General features: G+C 49.0%; 6 protein-coding genes across 6 annotated transcripts; 3 read left to right on the top strand and 3 right to left on the bottom strand.

Moving 5' to 3' along the window:
- Positions 1-3,197: 3,197 nt before the first annotated feature.
- On the top strand, positions 3,198-3,697 carry LDX57_013019 (uncharacterized protein; the record flags this gene model as incomplete). Its single annotated transcript, XM_046094768.1, has 2 exons — positions 3,198-3,415; positions 3,469-3,697. 2 exons carry the CDS (start codon positions 3,198-3,200, stop codon positions 3,695-3,697), a joined length of 447 nt encoding a protein of 148 aa, XP_045950747.1.
- Positions 3,698-10,006: 6,309 nt separating this feature from the next.
- On the bottom strand, positions 10,007-12,285 carry LDX57_013018 (uncharacterized protein; the record flags this gene model as incomplete). Its single annotated transcript, XM_046094767.1, has 7 exons — positions 10,007-10,086; positions 10,164-10,790; positions 10,848-11,188; positions 11,244-11,347; positions 11,407-11,739; positions 11,790-12,033; positions 12,086-12,285. The coding sequence occupies 7 exons, from the start codon at positions 12,283-12,285 to the stop codon at positions 10,007-10,009; spliced, it is 1,929 nt and encodes a 642-aa protein (XP_045950746.1).
- Positions 12,286-12,901: 616 nt separating this feature from the next.
- On the top strand, positions 12,902-13,616 carry LDX57_013017 (uncharacterized protein; the record flags this gene model as incomplete). Its single annotated transcript, XM_046094766.1, has 3 exons — positions 12,902-13,083; positions 13,254-13,457; positions 13,583-13,616. 3 exons carry the CDS (start codon positions 12,902-12,904, stop codon positions 13,614-13,616), a joined length of 420 nt encoding a protein of 139 aa, XP_045950745.1.
- A 330-nt stretch (positions 13,617-13,946) lies between these two features.
- Positions 13,947-17,550, bottom strand: CDC60 (leucine--tRNA ligase CDC60; the record flags this gene model as incomplete). The annotated part of the gene is made up of 4 exons (XM_046094765.1): positions 13,947-14,552; positions 14,635-14,833; positions 14,897-17,394; positions 17,476-17,550. 4 exons carry the CDS (start codon positions 17,548-17,550, stop codon positions 13,947-13,949), a joined length of 3,378 nt encoding a protein of 1,125 aa, XP_045950744.1.
- A 380-nt stretch (positions 17,551-17,930) lies between these two features.
- On the top strand, positions 17,931-18,792 carry LDX57_013015 (mitochondrial 54S ribosomal protein mL61; the record flags this gene model as incomplete). Its single annotated transcript, XM_046094764.1, has 2 exons — positions 17,931-17,969; positions 18,217-18,792. 2 exons carry the CDS (start codon positions 17,931-17,933, stop codon positions 18,790-18,792), a joined length of 615 nt encoding a protein of 204 aa, XP_045950743.1.
- A 532-nt stretch (positions 18,793-19,324) lies between these two features.
- Positions 19,325-20,510, bottom strand: LDX57_013014 (rhomboid family protein; the record flags this gene model as incomplete). The annotated part of the gene is made up of 2 exons (XM_046094763.1): positions 19,325-20,045; positions 20,119-20,510. The coding sequence occupies 2 exons, from the start codon at positions 20,508-20,510 to the stop codon at positions 19,325-19,327; spliced, it is 1,113 nt and encodes a 370-aa protein (XP_045950742.1).
- Between the last annotated feature and the right edge of the window lie 2,522 nt (positions 20,511-23,032).

Raw genomic sequence — 23,032 nt, 5'->3', positions numbered from 1 at the left:
TGAAAACCTCCGGAGGAATTCCATCTATCCCACTGGAGGACTCTGAAGAGTACTACGATGGTGCTAACAAGCAAATGTTTATGCAGTTCATTAGGAAGATGCTTCGATGGGACGCAGATGAGAGATAGAGCGCTCGTGAACTTTTGACAGGCCCTTGGTTAAACAATCAGTAGTAGTAATAATATGTTTTCGCAGATGGTTTCTAAATATCTTTTTTTTTTTTTGGCACGCTAATCCCTCGCATAGAGTTGTCCGTTCGATCAGCTGGCGAAGAAATGGATGGCTGCTGTGCGATGCGGTACGTACCCACATCCCGCAAACACTTACCCAGATGGTATGAAGAGCAAACTGCGGAAAGCCCCCAGCCCTTTCCCATGAATCAGACTCGGATCCAACAAGCAGCTTCATAAACGCCGAAGGATTATCAAACTCCTAACCTCTCCGTAAAAGGTTACATTGTCTTCAGATGATAACGCCATGTCCTTCCTTTCTGCAACTCCAAAGGTTTCGGATAAACCAGGCGAACCCGTTGAACTGCTTGCCCGCCACACATCTGCATTTTCAGTTGTTGGCGGATCGGGCTAAGCCTGTGATTCCGCAGGAGCATGTGAGAGGGAGTTACAAACATTCAACAAGAAGCAGAGATAGGAAGTGAGAGCGTGGTACCGCAGACGGATTCTCTGAGTTATGGAAGTAATCAGCGCACAGTAGTACAAGCATCGTTATGACTGCCTCCCTTTGAGCTTCGTACTCCAATATACCTGAATAGAACCCTGGCTCCTTCCGGGGTATTGATCCGAAAATAATCTCGTTACATCAGACCAAGGTAGTCCCCGGGTGTTCCTCAGTTCTAGCAAAAGTCTCTCCTCCTCAGGTACCCATGGCATTCCTTTCCTGGATTTTTCATGGGAACCACTGTTATCCAGAGATCCTGCATTCCCTTGAGACGTGTCCCAGCGGACTTGTTTTCGGACTCCTGTATCGAGTTTCCTCTTTGCAGGTGTGATGCTGGTGGCGATTTCAGGCTCAAATGTGCATTGTGGGAGTACTTCATCAAACAGCCAGGAGAGAAACTCTAAGCGAGCGTTTGTCGGCAATGATAAAAATTGAACACGGAGGCTGGCGCAAGAATCCCCAGCAGGCGGAGATGTTGCGTCAAGCCTTTGGCGTTCAGATGGCCGTCTTCTATCTTCGATCGTCCCGGTGAGTGGCCGTTTGCGCTGTCCAGATCGGTTGACGTTGATTCTGCAGTGCTGTTGCTCTGAGCGTTGAAGCAAAGATCCATTACTTTCAGCGCTATTATCCAGAGATGTCTCTCGAGCGTGTTCATTACCATGAAGACAGGTGGCTGGTCGATGGTCATCAATCAGCCCAAAGGAGAGATGATCATTGTCGAATATGCTCTGTGACAACATAGGAGGTTCGGGATACGGACAAGCTGTTTCTTCTTGACGGAACCAGATGTCATCACCATCATCAATATTCTGACACAGCTGGCTCGGTTCCAATTTAAATTCATTACTTAAGATGATCGGATCGATTGGAAGGGCAGTCGGCTCGTCTGGAATTGGAGACTGTTGTACCGAACTTTCCGGACTTTCTGATACAGGGTGGCATCCACCAGCACACTGAATGGAGCACTGCGATCCGATGGAGGTACCAGTGGTAATGGCATGATGGAGACAACTTCGGTCCGAGGCTGGCGAGCCACTTGGGGTTTGCGCTCGTGCAGACATTGTGGCGCGGATTGCAGAATCCACAGGCGACTTATCAGGTTCTGAGAATAATATGCCATTCGATCCGCTGGTGGTCGAGACAGACTCCTCCCTAAACCCAGAACGTGCACCCTGTCTAATGGCTGGCTGGGAATTTCCATGCACAGAAACTTCGGCAGGTGGCCGTGCAGGGAGCGAGTGCCGTTGATTGCTTTGCTGGCCATCCAAGACATCCGGAGAAACAGGGGCATGATACGGGCTGGGAAAGGCATGACTGCTTCTGACAGGAAAAAGGCTTTGTGAGGGTCGGCATGTGAAGGGCATGGCCGTGGAATTGATTTGGGGAGTGAGGGATTCCATGGTCTGATGGAGTCAATAGGAAAAGCAGTGGTGCTCATGTTCCAGGGCAGAGCGTGGCAAGGTCAAGGAATAGAGAACGATGGAGGTGCTCTGAGCTTTATATGCTGTATGTTGCGAAAGGAAGACGGATATTCTTGATAACTGCTCCGGGAGGTCCTATCGACTTCCTTATAAGTCCGATCATACCTTTCATTTCAACCGAGAAAGAGGACTTGACTCCGTAGGTCAACAGGCAACAGACTTTCTCCTAGCAGCTCGCTCGTCTCTGCCTCCCGAGCTAGAAAACGCTCCGGCTTGAGCCTGCTCACTCGCGTGAGATCATTCCGATCAATGTAACCCCTTCGCACTGCCCCAGCCAACGGGACAAATAATCTTGTGACAAAGACGACGAGAAGCTGCGCCCAAGACAAATGGCATTCAAGGTTTGGAGCTTTTACTTCTCAAAGCCGAGCAACTGCTGGGTTTCTGGGCACACCCGAGTCCCAGCTAGCAGTGCGGGATTTTCGCCATTAGCTCATAAGCTCGTTCTCTGAAGTCGAGCTGGTGACGGGGTGCAAGTGGTCGAGCCTTCCCAATCTGGGAGTGGAGACTTGGTCGCATCATCGGCTGACGCGAGCATGAACAAGGGCAGACGAGGCATGTTTTCGATCTGCCTCATGGCTCCCAAGGGAATTTCGGAGTGGACAAGTGATCGGAGAAAGCGACGAAGACATAAGGACTCTTTCGCTGGCCGAGGTAAAGGCATTAACATTCTCAAACGACCATGACAAAGTAGCGCTCGCCGATGGGCAACAGGAATAACAATTTCGCCACGAATCCAATATGATGCAGAATGTGGCGTAAGATGGCACACCGCAGGAACGTTCCCAGTGAATCAGCCTGTGGGCATGTCGGCGGAGTCGCCATGAGCAAGTCTGTTTCCTAAGATCCTTTGCCCGACTTTGGGAAAGGCATCCCGCATTATTCTGGCATGGGCCTCCCGATAATAATGCAACAAGACGCTGTATTGAAGATCTCGAGTATATACGACAGACAGAGCCGTCCAAGAGGAAAGTCCTTCTCGTCATGCTTTCCGAAGCTGTCAGCCTTGAACAGAAGCGCAATTGTACGTGCTCTAACGGGATGCACGAACAAAGGGGTGATGACATCCAATCTCTACGAGCGCCTCATCTTAATATCTCTATCAAGAACCTATGCCAAAACCTTTATCCTGGTATGAGTAAGCAACAGAAACGTATCAAGAAGGCCCGAATATCTTCGGAATCACTTTATGGATGGAAATGGAAACTTCTAAAAAACGTCGCTTTGATATTATCATTAGTGAACGCCAATGTCAAAGGGTTAGTAGTTCACACAATATCTATTTCGGATTCAGACGGCTGACTCAATAAAGATATGAGAGGAAGGCCTGGAAGACCTTAGAAGTCGATGCAATCAATGCCTATATGCAAACGCTGCCTCAGTTTGGCATTCTCGATGACCTCGAAAAGGCCTGGGAATCTGTCGTTACGTTCTATCGTGGTAGTCACCAACAACGTGTTCAAGCCTCAGATCATTTGTTAATTCCCACCAACGCTCAAGGTAAACAGTCTTCATCTATTGAACAATATCCAGTCAGCTAATGTTAGATTATAATCATAAGATTTGCAGCCAATGGTCACTCAACCGAATAATCAATCACCACTCCCTGCTGAGATCAATCAAATTCTCGAAATACCCCTAGTAGATGGTCCTCGAGACGGAAAAAGAAAAAGACACAAATATCGACACAGGGCTTCACGTAAACGGCAATGCATGCAAAAATCGCTGGCATACGATATTGAGCCTCAGTCGGACTTGCAAGACGAACTAGCGGGAGTTCCGCTTCCAAATGAACAACTTCCACCTCTGATAAGTCAACCAGGCGACCGAGTATTTCAAACAACCATTATTGACCTGAGCGCTTGTGAGCACGTCGGTAATGCCGAGTCATTAGTCCCTACATTAGCATCCTTGCACGAAACCTCAGAGCCTTAGAGTAACTATTCGCAAGACGTTCTGCCAAACCTGGGCGGTATAAATTTCTCTTCTGAGCAAGAAGGGCTCACTCTTGAGGATCCTGGAGACCCCGAGTCCTTGGTCGCAACACTTGAGTATCTTCATGGTACTCCTCTTTCCTCAAATGCCTTAATAGAGGCCTCGCGAACGTTCTTTAACCCTGTAATATGAAATATCTCTTCAAATAAATCGGAAGTCATCCAAAGGAAAAGAATCAAACTATTTATTCCCGGCTGTAAATATTCAATTGAAACCGGAGATGGGTAAAGTGGTGAATTGTTGCTTGGCGGTAATACTTTATTTACCGCCTTCTTTTCAATATCAATATATACTTAAGCTTTAATGACTAGTTTTAAAGAGCTATGCTTCATTAATCGTCAAATTGCGCGCTAAATAAGAAAGAGGGTGTGATATCATAATAAATACTACTCTTCAATAGTCACATAAGGAAGGAAAAGAAAACAGCATCTTTTTTCAGCCTTTCCCACGTAAGAGAGCAGGTTTCCTCCAGGTACCACAATTATTTCACCTTCTCTCCATTCATCAATGAGCGCGGAATTTTCACGAGCGCCGGTTTTATTTTTGACCTCGATGCGTGTATCCTTGTCCAGCTCTATTAACGGTATAAGAATGGCAAAGAAGCAGCCATCAAGTATAAAGTCGCCGTCTTCAAGCATAACAGCGCTTGTGTGAAGCCGTTTGACACGGGGAGGTGAGTCGGCGGGTAGGAAATGTCTGTTCAGAGCGGTTTCTAGAACCTTTTCTGGGTTAGATAGGAACATCAATGTTTCTATTAAGCTTACTTACATGTGGAAGATGGGTTTTATCGAATAGCTGTGCAACTAACACACAGGAAGGTGGTGTTGGAACAACGGCGAGAATTTTCGAGTCCTCCTTTCGACGCGCATGTTGAGGGTTGATCTCTATTGAGGCTTTGCTCGCAGCCTCTTTAAATTTGTCATCAGTTTTGATATAGGTGAAAAGCTGGCTAGGATTTCCTTCGAACATTGCTCTGTTCTTATTGTTTCTTTTATTTTCAGGTTAAAGTGGGCGAACTGGGTGTGAATGTTGGGCGGAATAAGGGCGGTGGGGTGATTAATGGCAGAAAACAAAGGGAACCCCGCTCATTAAAAGGAGGGCCAAAATTTCAGAATCTTCCTATTTCAAAAGGAAGGTGTGTAACCACTAAGTTTTTCCTCCCAATATTGCCTCAAATTGGGCAGCTTTGCACTACCCATGGCACGTACAGATAAATAGCTAGAAGACATGGCAAATAAAGCCAGGCTACGTTTTCAAGTCAATTACAACGAGCAGTACTTCAAAACCCTGTATCTAAATACAAAATACGAAGGGACAGTATCATGCGCTTCTAATCAAGTTATATTTACGCCTAATCCGTAGGTATCTAATTACGACCTAGAGTAGCTAGGATAGATCAGATCGTTATTTTCTTCAAGATTACGAAGATCCGCAGGTTAGTTATTGATTTCTCGAACGGAGCCTTGGGAATAAATCAAGAAATTTAAACGATTAAGTTTATTTCACAGTGTGTTTGCCATTCATAAGGGACATCGGGTGTGTGTTCCCCTGTCCCGATAGCTGGCCTCTCTGTGAGGTACCTAATCATAAAATAAAATCAGTAAGATTCTGGCCTCTGCTAGTATAAAAGTTTAGAATTAATGACCTACTTCCAGTGAGTAAAAGGCGTTTCGTTATTGCTTTTGAACCACGCTTCTGAAAGCCGATTCAAGAGACCTAGAAAGGTGATATTAATGCGACGTGATTCCTCGATATAACCTTCTGTCCATTCAGAAAACTGCACTTTGCCCCAGTCAATATTTGGGAGTTCTGAAAGAGGCTTATAAAGCCTGGTATCTTTGGTGGATGATTCATGATCGAAGGTAGATACCTGGATACCAAGTGTTTTGAGGTCGTGATCGGCAAAAAAAAGCTTGCTCGATGATACTTATGACATTTGTTTGTTCTAGGCGATTGATGATATCTTCACGCAGATTTAAGTTCTGGTTTCCAGGGAAGAACATATCCGAGGCGGATGTAATTATTTCTGGTGCTACCTCTTGTTCTTTGTTTGTAGGAGAACTTAGAGGAATCAAGACCTTTAATCAAATCGTTGGAGATCACCTTCTTCCTTCAGACCATCTAGTCAACCATGCCAAGACCCAAACTGCAATATGCCTCCGTAATCACGTGTTCCAGGAACGGACTAAACAGGGGGCCGTCCATAAATCAATTGAAACAAATCAGACCAGACCAACTAGACAAACAACACGGCTGTTGAATGATGGTCACGCGATCTTTGCCCCTCCTTTGTTGCCTGATAGATATTTTAGATGTAGTTTTAAGACCGTTCCTTAGTGAACCTTTCGAGGATGCCCTCTTCTACCCAGGTTCATCCACGTGTATCGCCATAATAAACGAAGACTCACCTTACCGATTCAATCTCGACCTGTTCATCACGCATTGCAATGGTGAACTAAGTGTTGCGCATGGTACTACAATACACCACCAATCCGAAGAACGTCGCCCTCATGTTCCTTCGGGCGATCAACTCTGCGCTGCTCAACCTGCTCAACTTGTTCTATTTGAACATCCCATCTCTGTATTCACGGTTGTTCAAAGGAAATCAAGTCCAGCACGTTCATGAGTTGTTACCCATTTTAACAGGGGCCAAAACAACAAGGACTGGTAAATAAATTGGACGGTACAGGTTCGATCTCGAGGCTGTTTCAATGGTACCGTACATTACAAAGGGTTTTTCAATACGATGATTTATTACGTTGTATGTGGCGGTGCGTATATTACGATGATTATATACGAGCGGTATGAGTGTCATCAAGGATTCGGATAGTTCTAATCCTCTGCACCCTACATACATACATCCTTAAAACACTCTTCACTTGACAAAGAGTGCGAGCTGGGAGTCTTGGGTATTCGTGCTAAGCAAGATCATAAAGCTACACTAACACAAGGCTCTCTACAGATAAAACGAAGTCTTAGCTTGATCAGAGGCACATAATGAGTTAAGAACTTAAGACTTAAGAATCTAGCAATTATGTTAAAGAGCACAAAATAAGATTGAGGAACTAAAAGACTTACTTGTGAGTGCATTCGCCCTTGGCGTAGGCTGGAGTGGTCCTGGACAGGCATCTTCTTAGCCTTACATTGGACGGGCCTGCTCGCAGCTCCGCTCGGCAGGACGACGGCGATCTTTTTCTGGCATGTATACCAGCCATCCTTCGTCGGCCAAGATGTACTTAATAAACTGCGAGTAAGGTTAGAATGTAGCAAAATTCCATTATGGAATAATTTTTAACAAACCCGATCTAGTTCTTCAGTGGTAGCCGCGGGAATCTGACGCCTGGTCCGCCATTCAAGAGCCCTAACAAGCCTTTGTGTATACCTTTGAATGTCCCTGACTAGGTGTTTGGGTCCGGTTTTTCCCTTTGTCGACATCACATACCATCGGATAAAAGATATCAAATTCAAAGATGAGGGGGCAGGAAACAACTCGTTGACACGAAATCCATCATTCTTTTCTTCTGTCTCGACGAGAAACCTAGCTCATTAACGTTAATTTCACATCTAATTATATAGATATCAAGGCAGCATACTTCTCAAATATTTCTATCCTATAGTGGTACCTGTTCTCTCGTCGTCGATTTCTTCCCCGTTGGCGAGCAATTGGGTTCGTCTGAGGGTCCATTTCGATGGTACGTTCAAGAAGAAAGCCGTGGGTTCCACGGTTCCACCAAGAGAGATGATTTTGAAATTGGCCCGGAATACCAATAAGACGGGCATAGTTCGCTATTTTAGAAAGTCAGTCTACGGCGAGCCATTACGACCATTCAACAATAATTTAGCTCGCGATATTCTTAGCTGAGACTATCAGCATAGGGTTCCAATCGGATGTCATCATGGACGTCTTATGAAGCAGGACGACCTGCTTAGGTTGGTTTATTGGCTACTGGGCTTGAGCATCATGGGAAACCGGAATTCTTTGCGCATCTGTGAAGATGTGCTCCATAGCTCTTTCGGAATTTCCTTCGTTTTCCTTCTCACCCCATAGAGTGACCCCTGAGAGAAGAATATATTTGAGCATTGTTTTCTCTTATATGTACACGGCTTTGATGTAGCCCACTATGACATTACAAGACAATGAGCTGTTGGACAACCTACGAAGTCGTCGATCTCTACAGTTGCTTCGTCAAAAGGTGGTAATCAAGCTCTTGGGGATCACGAATGATTATATTTGCCAATGGAAAGTCTCCTGCACGACTATAATTCCGGCATACAGATTCTATACTAAACGCACATGCGCGGTCTAATTGCAGAGCTAGCCGATGGACAGGACAAGTTCATCCTATGACACTGATTATCTTCTGGAGATCTACATCGGTTCAAATAACTACTATTCAGAGGTTTCAACATTAGGCTAGTTCATTGTGGCACCATAGCTAAACACGACCCATTCGACTAAAGAGATCTTGCAATCGGCCTTGACCTGGTTGAACGTCGAGGGGACGGTTTTATGAGCGACCACCTTTTTCGAAGTGAACGGGGGTTCCGACGATGGAAATATTTTTGAAACTCCGGTATGGCCGATTCGAGAGATCCCAGTTCCTTCATGAGCCTCTTCAATAAAGTGTCCTCTTCCTGGCTATAAGATTTACCTGGAGATGAGGTGCGCAGATCCGTAGGTTTATGATAACTCTGGGCCAAAGCTCTGGTCTGGGCCCTTGTGGTGGGCCTTGTTGAGTTTTCGGCTTTCTCGTGGCTTTGGGTATCGGCGGCTAGTTGCGTCATATGGCCGACTTCACATGCCGATGTCAACTCACTGGTTGTCGAGCCAGGTGCTGGCTGGCTCGGCTGCGTTGATAATGTGCTATCGATGAGCGTACCGTTGGCTTCGAAGAAGGCGGTATCTTGGCAATTCATTATCCCCTGGGTAGGGTTCGCGAGGGGTTCTGGATGGGAAGAATTGGTCTCTGTTGGGTCACTGACGCAGTGGTTTTCTCCATACTTCTCAGAATCACTTGTAATGTCCTGTTCACTCTCTTGGGCTTGTTGGCATATGAAGGGAAGGGGGGAGTGTAAGATCTGTGGGTCGATAGGGACTGCACTAAGATCAGGGCCCACTGATGAATGACTTGAGCAGATACTCTCATCATCTATCAGCCCGGGAGGGTCGAGTGAGACAGATGGAGAAGAATAGCTATCCTGAGATATATCGGACACAACGATGCTTGAGCAATGGCTGGTTTCATGCCCACATAAGCTGCGGCGGCAATTTTCGATTTGTTTTTTCTTCTCGGCCACGGCTGGGTTTGTGGATCTGGGCTGTATCGAGGAAGGTTCCCAAAATTTGAACCTCAATTCTTTCTCACCCTGTGGTGACTTCGGGGCGATCCTTTGGCGTTTGCAATGTCTTTTCAGCTCCATATCCCGGTTTTTGCCTGTGGTGAATGTCTCATCTAGGGTAGAGGAGGATCGTTTCTTGCAGGCCTTCTCGGGACGCAAACAGATAGTTTTATGATAACGGTGCGCGTCGTGGAGATGTCGACGGTAGGCAACTTCGTCAGAGGCGACGTGACGACACAACGGGTCAGCACACTGCGAAGGCCATTGTTTCTGTTCAATATGGCCCTCCAGATGGTCTCTCAAATCATTGCTTCTGTCGAAAGCACTCATCCTAGAACTAGCCGACTTCGTGGTATCCCAAAGGCATTCAATACAATATCCGGCGCGTATTCTCGTATTGCGGTATAGCATCACTTCATAGTGCTGGTTGGTCATCGAGGGGAGGTGACCTTCGCAGTGTTTCTCAAACTCGGCAGTTCTCCCATCATGGAAGGTGTAACACTCCCAGCAATACTTTACTTTTCGAAACGGGATCTGATATTTCTCAGCGTGTTCGCGCCGACGGCAAACATGGATATGACTGCTCCAACTGGACCTTTGGATTCTGCCAAATGTTAGTAAGAGAGCAGCTAGAAGATCAAGGGGTGGCTAACAATCGTAAGTCTTTTTTACAGTTTTCCACTGGACATCGGCCTTTCACGGGGTCTTCTCCCGGGAGATATACCACAGAGAAGTCGCGGAGACAGTGGGTGTGGAGATCCTCCACCACACTGGCTTTCTCATGAAAAGTAAGCGGTTTATTGCAAGACATAATTCCCGTCAAGCGACCTAATTCGGGCATGATCTTTCCCAGTGCCTGCTTTTCTGCAACCTCCTCAACATATTCTGTGCGTTCTCTACCCCCAGATGTAATTTTCCGGTCACGTCGTTCCCGCACCCATCGGTCGTGATAATCATGCAACGCCTTGGGATGGAGCTGTCGCTTAAGAGCACTTCGCTCCTTCTGTAATCTTCTTCTCTCGTCAGGTAGTGCCGCATTCTCAATTTTCCGGTCTATGGCAACCAAATCTGGGTGCTCATCAAGTTTCAATTGCTCTTCGAAAGGTAGCCGATGGGGAAGGCCATTTTCATGAAATTGCTCGTAGCCTTGCAAATAGTCAATGAGGCGATTGTCCACGGCATTTCCCCTCATTGCATTGACCACATCTACACCCGAGCAGCTGGCAAGATAGTTGTCACCATAAATCTGCTCTGACCTGTGCGTAAGAAGCTGCGCCACAAGAGCCGGTGTGTATTTGGCTGCGCAGGTCTTAGCAAGACTCCGATTGATGATATAGAATGGGGAAAATCACAGACCTGCAATTTTCTTTCCTAGAAAACGACGCATGGCATGAACCGTGGCAGTGATGGAGTAACCAGCCCACCTCAAGATCTTGCTGAGGTCGGCCTGATACTTCCACTGTGTTAATGGATCCTCACTGACACCTTCGCCTGTGACACTTCGGACAACGCATCTTTCTAATGCTTCATCTTCCCATCGAAGTACCATCTCGTTTTCTCCTTCCGGAATTCTTTGTTCAAACACATCTTTGGCGCTCTTGAAATGAAAGAGAGCGCCATCCGCAAGAGCCAGCGCAAGAAGATATATTGCTCCTGAGTACATGGGTTCATCACAGTCCCAGATAGCAGTACCAAACCTATCAAAGTCATTATTTGGTTAATGCAAGGGACCGGATAAGACAAGCTGCATACACTGTATTATCAGGGTCTTTATTACCCTTGACAAACCGTTGGTCCAGTCTCCATCCAATTAGCCAAGGATCATCCTGGGTACGAAATAATACAAGCTGGATATCCTGGGTTTGTTAGCATTTAAAATGCAAAGAGATGGAAATATGGAAGGTGGGGCCCGCACTTTGTAACGAAGGCCCCGTTTGGTTTGATCTTCGGTTTGATCTTCGGTTTGATCTTCGGTTTGATCTTCGGTTTGAGCTTCGGTTTGAGCTTCGGTTTGAGCTTCGTTTTCATTTTTGGTTGAAGGTGTAAAGTGAGAAACTCTGGCAGCGGAACATAGAAACTGGAGAGTAATGAAGTGAAATTGGACACGATGTCTCCCTGGCATGAAACATGCGTCATCAGAGGTCCAGAAAACAGCAAAAGTGCGCTCAAAGCTTTCAAGTCCGAAGTCATTCAGTGGCTTCGTGGCTGTTGATAGGAATCCTTCTTCGACTAATTCATTTTCTATGAACTGCAATGGTCAGACAAATTTTAGGTTGATTTATGCAAAAGTGAACTTACCTCATAGAAGGCTGAACTATCGTTCTTTGGTATCTCATTCCCAGTCACGAGGTAAAAGCCAGCGACGAACTTTTGAGCCCAGTTCAAGGTCGAGTTTCGTGTAGGCCGCCCATTTCTAGCAAGCCTACCCTTGGTAGAAACGGCATACCAGCGAATAAACTCTTTAAGCTCCTCTAGCGTAGGTGTCGGATATCCCTCTCCAACATTGTGATCATCTGGCATATTCTTCTCATCCTGGAGAAACCTAAAACACCACAATGAAAATAGCTCCGCGCCGAAAAGGATGAAAAACTTACACCTGATATTTTCTGACATGATCCTTGTAAACAGCTCGTGATTTTCCTGATGCTCTTTTTCTCCTGCGTTCGGAATCTTTCTGTCGATAGTCGTCAGGATTGTATCCTTGTTGCTCACGGCGTTTACGGGCTTCTTCTCTTTTCTTTTGTTGCTGCGCGACCTTCCATTCCAAAGAGCGTTTGAAAGAGCGTTTAGCCATCGTGCACAGTGACAGGGATAAATATTATGTGAGGTAGTAGGTACGGTAGAAAGTACATGTAGGAAGTAGGGAAGAAGGAGGGAGAAAAGGAGACCATCCCTGGGGGTAAGAGGCTGTATTTATCTTGACATCAGGAGCGAAATGCATTGTAGCTACCTTTAATGTCACTAGTCCATTTCTAATCTGCAGTCAGTGCTCAACACGTTCATCTGAGTGGGTATAGTGTGGGATGAGCAGGAAAATTCCATCAGCCCTTGCCCAGATGAGGGCCTCAGTAAAGTGTTGTGTAATCGGTAATGGATATAGTTCGAAATGTCTTGGCACACACACGGTTTAGAGGCCCTATGTTTGTCACGTGATTAATGATCTTGGTTGGGCAAGAGCTCCTCCGGTTTTGCTCCCTGAGGGCTCCGGGACGATCCGGGACTCGGTGGATCGGCCGGTGCGTGCGCCATGATCAGGGAGGGAGTGGCCGGAGCGGACCAGGAGCGGACCAGAAGTGCGCCGGGAGTGCGCCGGGATCGATCACGTGTGCCCCTCATAAAAGCGGCGGCACCTGAATCGGGCAATCAGGCGAAAAGCGCAGAAAAACACTTCATACATGTACTTATAAAATATGACCATGAACAGACGACTCCACCACCCTTCAACAACTACGCAAGCCATCGGCGCCACCATCCTCGAAAACCAGGCCTTCGTAGCCAACTTCATGGAGAAGTCAAGGCAGGATCTCGCGAAGACATATCGCATCGTGACTTCGTCTTTGGACAGGGAGGGAATCAATTACGTGAAGGGCGGGTAAGTTGTGATACCATTCTCTATCTTTATCACGTTACAAAACCCGTGTTGTTTTGTCCCTGCTACAATACATACTTTGGTACTTTCCTGCCCCTCCTTCAATCTCGATTGCCATAGCACTTGTATATCTCATCTACAACACTCCCTCCCCACTCTAACCAACATCCCAGAACCGCCGGTTTCTTTATCTTCATCGACCTCTCCCCCTATCTACCAACCAGCACCAGCACCACCGAAGGCGAATTCGCCCTAGCGCAGAAATTCTTCGACGCAGGTGTCTTCCTACACCCCGGTGAAGAGCACGCGAAGCAGGCGGGGTGGTTTCGGCTTGTGTTTTCGCACGAGGAGGATGTGTTGAACGAGGGGTTGAGGAGGTAAGTGCCCTCTATACATGCCCGTAGAGATATATAATTTCTTACTCTTCATTCTACGGGCTGTGGGTCTGCAGGGTTAACCGCTAACGGACTTTTTGTCTTTTGACACACTTGTCTGAGTATAGGATGTTGCTGGTTTTGAAAGATGGTTCATATTAGGCATCTAGGTCTAGTCGTTCAAGTGTTTGGGATTTGTGGGAGACTGCGATATGGTGGGTGGATTAGGTTGGGTGGTTGTGGTTCATTCATATGTATCAGGGGTATATACTTTGCTGCTCATACTTTCGGTTGAGATTAGACATGATAAAAATATCTAAATGAGGTTTATCCCGTTATGAACATCAAAAAATCATTGCATTTCTTCATCGTCGTACTCTTATTTTAATCTTAATTTATGTCTTATACCTCCCAAGCCCACCGCTTTAGATCTGTATATCTAGAAAGGATAGATAGATACTATACCCTCATCCAAGATCCCAGACTGCCAATTTACTCCGCAATGTTGGCAAACGCGAAGGTCGGGTTACCAGGAACAGCATTTTCAGCCTGCAGACCCTCTCTCTTCTCGCCAGTGCCCAGCACCTCACCAGTCTTACCACCCTCCTCGACAGCGATGATCTCGAGCTCCTTGCAACCCGTCGTGCGCTTCAAACCACCCCGCATCTCCTCGAGGACGGCGAACTCGTCGAACGGCAGTTTCCGAGCAAACACGGTATCCGGGGTCTCCTTGCTCACGACCAGACGCTTCTTCAGGCCCTGCACGAAAGGCATGGCCTTCTTCATCTCACCGAGCTTGCCGACCTTGGCGTTCAGCTCCTTGTCGTTGATCGAGAGGCTGAGGGAGTCGAAGGCCTCGCGGACCAGGTCGATGTACTTCTCCTGCCACTCGGGGTACTTCTTCGCGGCGAAGATGGTAATCTTCTTGGGCTTGCGGGGGTCGAAGGAGCTGGACTTGCCCTTGGAAAGCTTCTTGATGAAGTTGGCCTCGGCGGAGGTGATTCCGGAGGAGGTGCTGCGGACGTAGCTCGACGCGGCCAACAGTTCAGGGGAAGGCTGGGGGACCTCGGGGAAGCGAGCGAAGTGGATGGTCTCGGGCTGTAGTGTTGAGAGTTAGTATTTTTCCCCCTCTTCTTTTTTGCCATTCTTTGGTTAGAGATAAACGAATGAGAGCACTGACCTTCTTGAGGACCTCGAGCCAGAGGTGTTCTGCCCAGTGAGGAGCGATGGGAGCCATCAGAAGAGCCTGCAGCTCAATGTAGCGGAGGATCATGTCACGGTGCATTCCCACGCCGGCCGCGGTGGTTGCCTCACGGTAGACGTCACGAACACCGGTCAAGTCATACAGAGAAGACTTCAGAGCAAGCTTGAAGTTTGTACTGGATTCATTATTAGCAACCGTTCGGCTGGATATGGGCGGATTTGCCATGCATGAGACTCACTCTTGGTAGTTCTTGATAGCCTCGTGAACCAAGTTGTTCAGTTCATTGCTGAACAGCTTATCCCAGAAGGAGTCCGCAGGGCCAGTTCGCAGAGACTCATCCTTGACGACCTCCTCGATCCATTCCTTGAGGGTGAATAGTCGCAGAATGTTGCTGTTGGCAACGGTTTCCTCGAAGTTGGCATCCTCGATGCCGTCACCAGCATCGGCAAAGGCAATACGGGTGGCATCGGCACCGAATTTCTCGACGGAATCCTTGAGAGTGAGGAAGTTACCCGTGCTCTTACTCATCTTGTCACCGTTGAGAAGCAAGTGTCCGTTGGCACGGACACCACGAGGCCAGTACTCAGAGGGGAAGAGAGCCACGTGAATGTAGAGGAAGAAGGTCAAGTGGTTCTGGATAAGGTCCTTTCCGGACACTCTGACATCCAAGGGGTACCAGTACTCAAACTCTCTCCGCAGCTGCTGCAGGGACTCTTTGCTGATACCACTCTTCGACACCAGGTCGTCGCTGAGCTCGCGTCTTGTGAAGACGTAGTCCCAAACTTCGTCGGTCATCTGCTCGGCCTTCACACCCAAGGACCCCGTAGTTTCACCGTAACGGTCACCGTGCAGGAGGTGGGCAATCGTGTAGTAGGCCATGTAAACGGTACTGTCACTCAAACTCTCAACCAGGAATTGGGGATCCCAGGGGAGTTTAGATCCGAGACCATACGTTCTGGCGCAAGCCCAGCGGTTGAGCCAGTCAAGGTTCTTCTCGAAACCGTTCTTGGTCTCGTTCGAGTAGGTGTTGAGGGTGTTGACGACGTGGTTCAAGGTGTCCTTCTGCCACTTGGAGTCGTTCTCGCCGTAGTTCAAGAACCACTGGCCAAGGTAGGCAACGACACAGTCATCTCCACTGCGGCTGACAACCTTACCCATGGGGTCGGCGAAGGCGAAAGCATCTCCACTGTCGTAGAGAGCCTTGCGGATCTTATCCTTGACAGCGCTCACGGGTTGACCCTTGAACTCGCCAACAAGCATGGTGCCCTTGTAGAAAGCTTCGCCATAAGCCAGTTCCTTGGCCTGGGCAAGCTGGTTGACGTCCTTGGGGGAGTTGATCTTGAGCTGCTTGACCAGAGTAGGGGCGGTGAGGTTTCCGTATGTCGGGGTATCAATGAGAGGGTGGATCTCCAGCTCGGCCCACTCCTTCTGGATGCCATAGTATTCAGACTTCTTCGCAAGATCCATCAAGGTAGCGTAGTCATCGGGACTGTCGGAAGGCACAGAGGTGACAACGCCAGTACCCTTGCTGGCAGAAACGCCATCCATGGGCAGGATGCGCACACCTTCAGTGTGGAAAGAGAGCGGCGCATTGACCAGGGTGCCAACGAAGGCGGATCCGGGAGCCTCGACGACCAAGGGCAGCTGATCCTGCGTCTTGGGGAAGTGCTCGCTGTCGAAGAAAATTCCCTGGAAGGCCATGTTCCAGGCGGCTCTCTTAGTGGCAACGAAGTACTCCTTCTCCTTCACCTTGAAGATGCCGTATTCGATCTTAGGGCCGAGGAAGCAGCAGGTCTGCCCATACATGGTCTCGGGACGCAGAGTAGCAGGGACAAAGTAAACACTAGCATCGTCCTCAATCTTGCCCTTCACGAGCTCAGCCACCTTAGGTGCCCATTCCTTGACCTTCAGCTTCATAGCGGTGTACTCCTGGGGTCCGATTCCCTCGCCCTCTGTTCGGTCGTGGTCCATGCAGGGCTGTCCATCCTTGGGGGAGTAGATGGTGTAACGGTTGCCGTACTGAATCTTTCCGAGTTCGTGAAGACGGTTCATCTGCCAGCGCACAAAGGCATCGTAGTAGGGGTTCGCGTCGGTGGTAACAAACTGTCTACGCCAGTCGACTCTGGCACCCAGGCTGTCGAGATCGCGGATGGCGAGAGGAGGGAAGTGCTGGAGCCAGTGGCTGGCGTCGGCGAACTTGTGAATCTCCTCCAGAGGAATACCGATGGCCAACATGATCTGGAATTGGTACTTCATCTTCACGGTCTTGGCGGCGGCCTTGCTCTTCTTGCCGGAAAACTTCTCCTGCTGCTCAGCCTTGACCTCCTGGGTAGGAGCGGCCTGAGTTTCCTCTTCGCCCTCCTCCTTGTATCCTTCGAAGTTCTGTCCGAATTTCTTGACTTCGTCGGCGAGCTTGTCCGCGCAGGCCTTGATGGGCATACCGGTGCAGTGGAATCCGAGAGGGAAGAGAGCCCGCTTTCCCTCCATACGGGCCACACCAGTCATGAATTCGACCTTACTGGCGGTGAAACTGTGACCAGCGTGCAGGGTTCCGTTCATATACGGGTAGGCCATGGTTCCGAAGAACTTGGGGTGCTTCTCACGCAGTTCCGCGCCGGTCATGGATCCCGCAGGAATCTCTGACAGAGACGGAGCGTCGACCTCGAAAACCTTGTTGTCCTTCCATTGCGCCTGGTATTTCTTCTCGATGGCGATGAGGGTGTCTCGCTTCTCGGTCTATCATATTACTCCACCCATTAGCACTCTGAATACGGTAAACGTTCTCTGGGGGTGGAGAGGAGGGGTAAATTGCAGAACATTTTCGAGTTTGAGGGTGTTTTTAGAGCTGTTGCCCGGGTCGAGCACAGCTGCGGATGCAGCGGCGGCCGTCATAGCTCCCGTTAATTAGTCTGCTTTGTCGCAAACCGAAAATAGAGAGCCGTAAAGGCGGAGATGGAGGGGAAGGATAGAGATATCAATCGCGGGGTTGGGCTTTATCGACTTCTGATTCGAAAGATTATGTGGGAGTCACCCTTGCTCACCGCCTGCTTTCTTTGAAGCCAGCAGGTTCAAGTCACGTGTTTTACTATCGGAGTCGTTTTCTTTTCCGCCGACAACTCCCCAAAAGATCGGGATGCGGTTCATGCCAGAAGACATCGAATTCAATCAATTGCCCTCTGGCCGCCATTCTCCGCCGTCGTTCCTATAACTCACCTATTCTTTCAATCTTTTCTTGACAACGACCCAGAGCGTGTGCGCTCTTAACCGTCATCATGGTGAACATGCTCAAGCGGATGCGAAAGCTGCAATCTGTATGTTGAACTCTGTTCCTAACAATTCGAGACGTGATAACGTATGATGACTGACAAATTTGACTTTACAGAAGGTAAAGAGTCTCCGATATCCCCATGCCCCTTTTAAAGACTTCCGGTATCCAAACTGCGCAATATGGGATCCATTCCCCCGGACAAATTTCCCTAGAAAACCGGCCCGTTGAAAAACAACCAGCAAGAGAGATATCAAAACCCGAAATACTAACTCTGGACGATCCGTCTACAGCTCGTCAACATCCGCGTCGGTACCGGTGCCGCCACCTTCCCGACCGCTTCATCCGCAAACAAAGAATTCCCAGCCATCACCCGTCTCCATCTCACATACGCCCGCAAGATCTACGGCGGCCACCAAGGTGCACGGCATTTCTGGCGCAACTGCCTCCCTCGACTGAAGTACCACAACCCGGCTATCCCGATGACCGTGAGACGGACCGACGAGCAGGACGGACCGGCCGCTTTGACGATATACTTCGCCGAACAGGCCAGCAACGCCGCATCATTGGCGGCGTCTCAGATCAACGACAAACACGCCCCCGCGCCTTCGGAGACGGAAAAGTCGGCGATTCTGGATGTCAAGAACCTCGACTACCAGCAGATCTGGAAGAAGGTGCAGATGATGACCGGGGCGCAGGAGATTGCCGCGACCGCGGAGGAAGAGGCCGAGGTGCGGAAGTTTGAGCAGTGGCGTCAGCAGTCGGATAAAGACCGTGTGCGTATGGCTGGCCTTCGACAGGCGAAGAAGGACCAAGAGCGCATGCTCCAAGAAGCTAGGGGAGAGGTTGAGAGGCTGAAGCAGCTGTAAGGGCTTTGGGCTCGAAGTGTGCTTGGTAAATAACTCTTCTTCTGGGGGGGGGGGGGGGGGGGGGGGGGGGGTGAAATTGGGTTTGTGGAAAATTCACATTGTAGCATAGCCCTTTATTTTGTTTTTGGTTTTGCTTTCTTATGTACTCCGACCATGTAGTTCTAGGGATCATCGTTTTTTGTGGATTATAATGGATTTAAGTTGAAATTTATGGACATTGCTATCATTGATTCATAGCCATTGAGGTACGACACATCGAATGCATGCGACGGACGCCTCAACTACTGAGTATTATATGATCGCCAGGTAATATCGAACTATGCAATGGAGTATTCATTTATACACCCAAGGATATCGACCCAAAGAAAGATCGTAACGAACGCTTGCACACACACTCCTGGGCATATCGTGTTTGAGTTTCGTACTTGAACCAAGATCAAGTGAAATCACCGAGTTCATGCCTCTCTTCCATTTATCCCAAACGAGCAACCAAACTCCCTAAAGCCATGTCATGCACAATCCTTTGCAAAATTTAGGAGTGGTCTGGCGTGTAACTGGTCTCACCCAGCATAGCCTGTCCCGTTGATACCGTCGGCGTTGCTGTCTGTGTTTGACTGGGCCCTGCTTGGTTTGAGGCAGACTGGTTAGGCGGTGCCCTTCCCGCAGCTGCTGCCTGGAGTCTCTGGTCCAAAGCCTTGAGAGCTAAGGCGCGTCTCCTCTCGGCTTCTTCCCGCTTTGCTATGCCCCTCGCGCCGCCTCTCTGGCTGGTAAGAAGGCTAGGGAGACCGGCCTCACCTCTTGCAAGGACCTGTTCATTGCCGGACGCAATGTCTTCTTCCGAAAATGGTGTGCATATCTTCAGTGTGACAAGTAGAATGTAGATCTGATCGGAGACGAATGCAATAGGGGGCTGGACGACGTCGGGGAAGAGACAGGCGAAGGCAAAAGTCTCGCTCGCATCGCCCTTGATGCCCAACCCATCCGTGCTCGTGCCGGTAAGGTCTGGCTGTCGCTTGAGAAATCGTAGATAGGACCAGCTGGTCAACAATCCAAACCAAGACAGGATGGCAGCCACATGCGTGCCGAACAAGACCCCGCTAAGGGTGTTCAGAAACAAGAAGAGGGCGGGGAAATGCTTCACGCGCATCTTCACCAAGCCCTTGAAGAGGGTTACCGTATGTTCGGGTACGAGCTGCTTGAAAGCGACGAGGAAAGAGGCTTGGATCGATATCCCGCCGCAAATCTGGATTACACTGTGACAACACGCAAAGTTAGCAACCGGGGCGCAACGCAGTCGGGTCTTTCGAATCGGAGAGCTCGGCGTACCTGCTAGATGGGGTTCCCCGAATCGCAGCCCAGATCAGGTAGAACGGGACGATGACCACATTTGGGACTACCGCGATGGTGAGGATGAATTTCGCAAATTCCCGAGAACTCCACGCGCGCTCCAAGTACTTTCCGCCATAGAATAGAGTGGCCCCGTTCAAAAGCACGGTGAAGATGTTCTGCTCCACAAACGTCGCCGTCAAAAGAGTCCAAGGATAGAAGAGGACCAGCGATGGCACGAGGGTCAAATAGGGGATTATGGGGGCGACCGAGGGAGTTCCTCCGGTGGTGTCAATCTGTCGCCATCTGGCGATGTTGTACAACAAGGATAGGGTGAGCAGGCTGATGAGGCAGACGCGGGTCGCGGGCGGGATATTGACTCGAAGGGCCATTTTGTGGAAGAGAAGCTCATGCGGCTGCGGGAAAGAAATGCAGACCGCAGGCCGTTGATCAAAAACCCAGTCGAAGGGGGTGTTGCGGAGGAGAAAAGGGAGTTGAGGTCTTTAAAAGGTCGGGTGTGTTTGGGTTCAGCCTGGCAGGTTGGAGATTTCGAATTCGGGCAATGGCAGTTTTGGGTTTGGCTTGGTCACGGATCGCCTCGATGTGATTGGAGCCGCCCCACAATGTCCATCGGCATGCTACTTTTTTGCTTTTTCTTTTTTCATTTTTACTGACGGGTTGCCGCCCTGCTGTAGGGCCAGTCTGTACCACCTTTGAACTACGGAGTACGGAGTATGACCTTTGTAATTCGTAGAGAGGGGGACTTCGTCAAGCAGTGGTGAGTAGGGACATGTCAGGTCTAATTATGCTTAGGTCACAAATGCGAAGAACCTTCTGAATGAACGGAGTACTCTGTACAATAGTCAATAAGGGGGAAATGGGCAGTACGACACCCGTGGACCGATCTGTGTTCATCGGTAGTCGACTCCGTCCTGCGTAAGAATTAAAAATTAAGAAATAAAGAATTATTTTCGTCTCCCCACCGAGGATTAGTAAGTGCATCTGCCACGATTCCTTCCGCGGAATAGATACATGCGTAGTCCAGAAGATGACAACGTCAGAGGAATTCTGCAGGATTGGACCGCGTGGTTGGTAAATGATATCTACAATATAATAATTAGTTATCTCATAAGGAATAGATATACACCGTAGGACATACACAGTAGTAATTGATGATCTTGACTTTCCACTTTTAGAGGATACACACAATTCCCATTATCGTTGAATCATTGAACCATTGTGCAATCGGGAGTTCCGGGAGGGATGCAGCCACAATGATCCATAAAGAAGAAGAAGGAAGAATCGAACCCTGAATGTACTCCGTAGGGTGTGACACACTCCAAAAGTCCAAAAGACGAACGAAACTCAGAATTCAAGGTCACCTGACCTGACCACGCTAGACCCCTTCTGGGGCAGCCCCAGCAGGTCCCACTGGCACTAGTGCCCAAAATGGCCAAGCGTGGAAGCCGATCCTCAGGCCGTCAGAACCGCACAAGGGGCCCGGTGGATTTTCCAACTGCACGCTAGTCCCATGGCCCAGACGCCACAACGAGTCAAGCCCAAAAAGTCCCAGGCCCAGAGTCAAAAAATTGAAAAAAGAAAAAAAAAAAAAAAAGAAAGGAAGGAAGGAAAAGTGCTCCCCCGTCTGAAACAGCGTCCCAGAGCCGCCTGGAGAAATTCCCTGCTTGCCTCTCTGGGTTTGGTGACTCTGGGTGACTTTTGGCGCCTTTTTTGGCCTCTCTGGGTGCTCTGTTCGCGACTCGACCCTCGAAACTCGATCCCGACTCCCGTAACCTTGCTCTCTCACTGAACTGAACTTGTCCGGGACTGGCCTGGACTGGAACTTGACTTGCTTGACGGACGGTTCATCACCTGCGATCTCTCTCCACCACCGTTAGCTAACTCTAACCTACGCGCTCTCGATCCTTGACTTCTTCTTCTCTTCTCTTCCCTTCCCTTACTCAGTTCTCTCACTCTTTCTCTCTCTCTCTCTCTCAGCTCAGTCCCTCCTCTCTCCCTCTCCCTCTCCCTCTTCCCTCCCCTCCTCTCGTTTTCGTCCTTCGCACCCACCACCCTCCCCATAAACCTGCTGCAGCTCCAACTTTCGCAGTTCGCTAGCGGGTCTGCTATCTCAAGCCACACGTTGGTGCTCGATTTCGTACCGGTTCGATAATTCGTGGACTTCTTCTGTTCACCCTGCTCTCTTCTCGTTCCAACCTTGGGATTTCTCCGCTGTGTCCCTTGAAGCCCGTCCCAAAGGCCCCCAGCTGCCAATAGGATGTTCCGCAGTCCCCTGCCCTTTTTTTGATGATCTTTCTATCAACCTACTCCCGCTAGCCCGTCCTTCTTCTTCCCTCTTCATTCTTCCCATTCAAATTACTGTCACTTCTCTCCCTCCCTTGTCACGGCCTTGGCTGCGTCTTCGCCAGTCGTTTCTCGTCGGCTTCCACTTAAAGTCCGCCCTCTCAAATCTTGGTCCTTTTGCTCGGGAGCCCGTTCCATCCAAGTCCCCTTTGTCTCAAATCGGTTAACCTACCCGTTTTTCAATTCTCCGCATCTTCGAGGCTTCAGCTTGCCCGCCGTTGTCTTTCTACAATCCTGCTCAGCGGAGAAATCTTTCATCACTGGCATGCTAGCGGATCCTCCACCTTACTAGCTGTCATACATGTAACAATGGCACGCCCTGAGCTCACTTCGCATCACGTCAACTACCTAATATGGAGGTATGTCCAAATCGCTGCAGATTCTCATTCTGATCCGTTATTGTCACCCCATCCTTGCTTTCCTCCCTCACTGAATACTTTGACTTTCTGCCATGACATTTTCGCTGACACATGCTCTAGGTATCTTCAAGAATCAGGTTGGTTATAATCTTCCTCCCCCTCTCGACATTGATCATTTGATCTTGAAACTT

Source organism: Aspergillus melleus (genome assembly GCF_016097325.1).
Source record: "Aspergillus melleus strain CBS 546.65 chromosome Unknown contig9, whole genome shotgun sequence".
In the NCBI taxonomy this organism is placed as follows: domain Eukaryota; kingdom Fungi; phylum Ascomycota; class Eurotiomycetes; order Eurotiales; family Aspergillaceae; genus Aspergillus; species Aspergillus melleus.
Note: the sequence above shows the minus strand (reverse complement) of the source record. Positions and strands in the feature narration are given on the sequence as shown.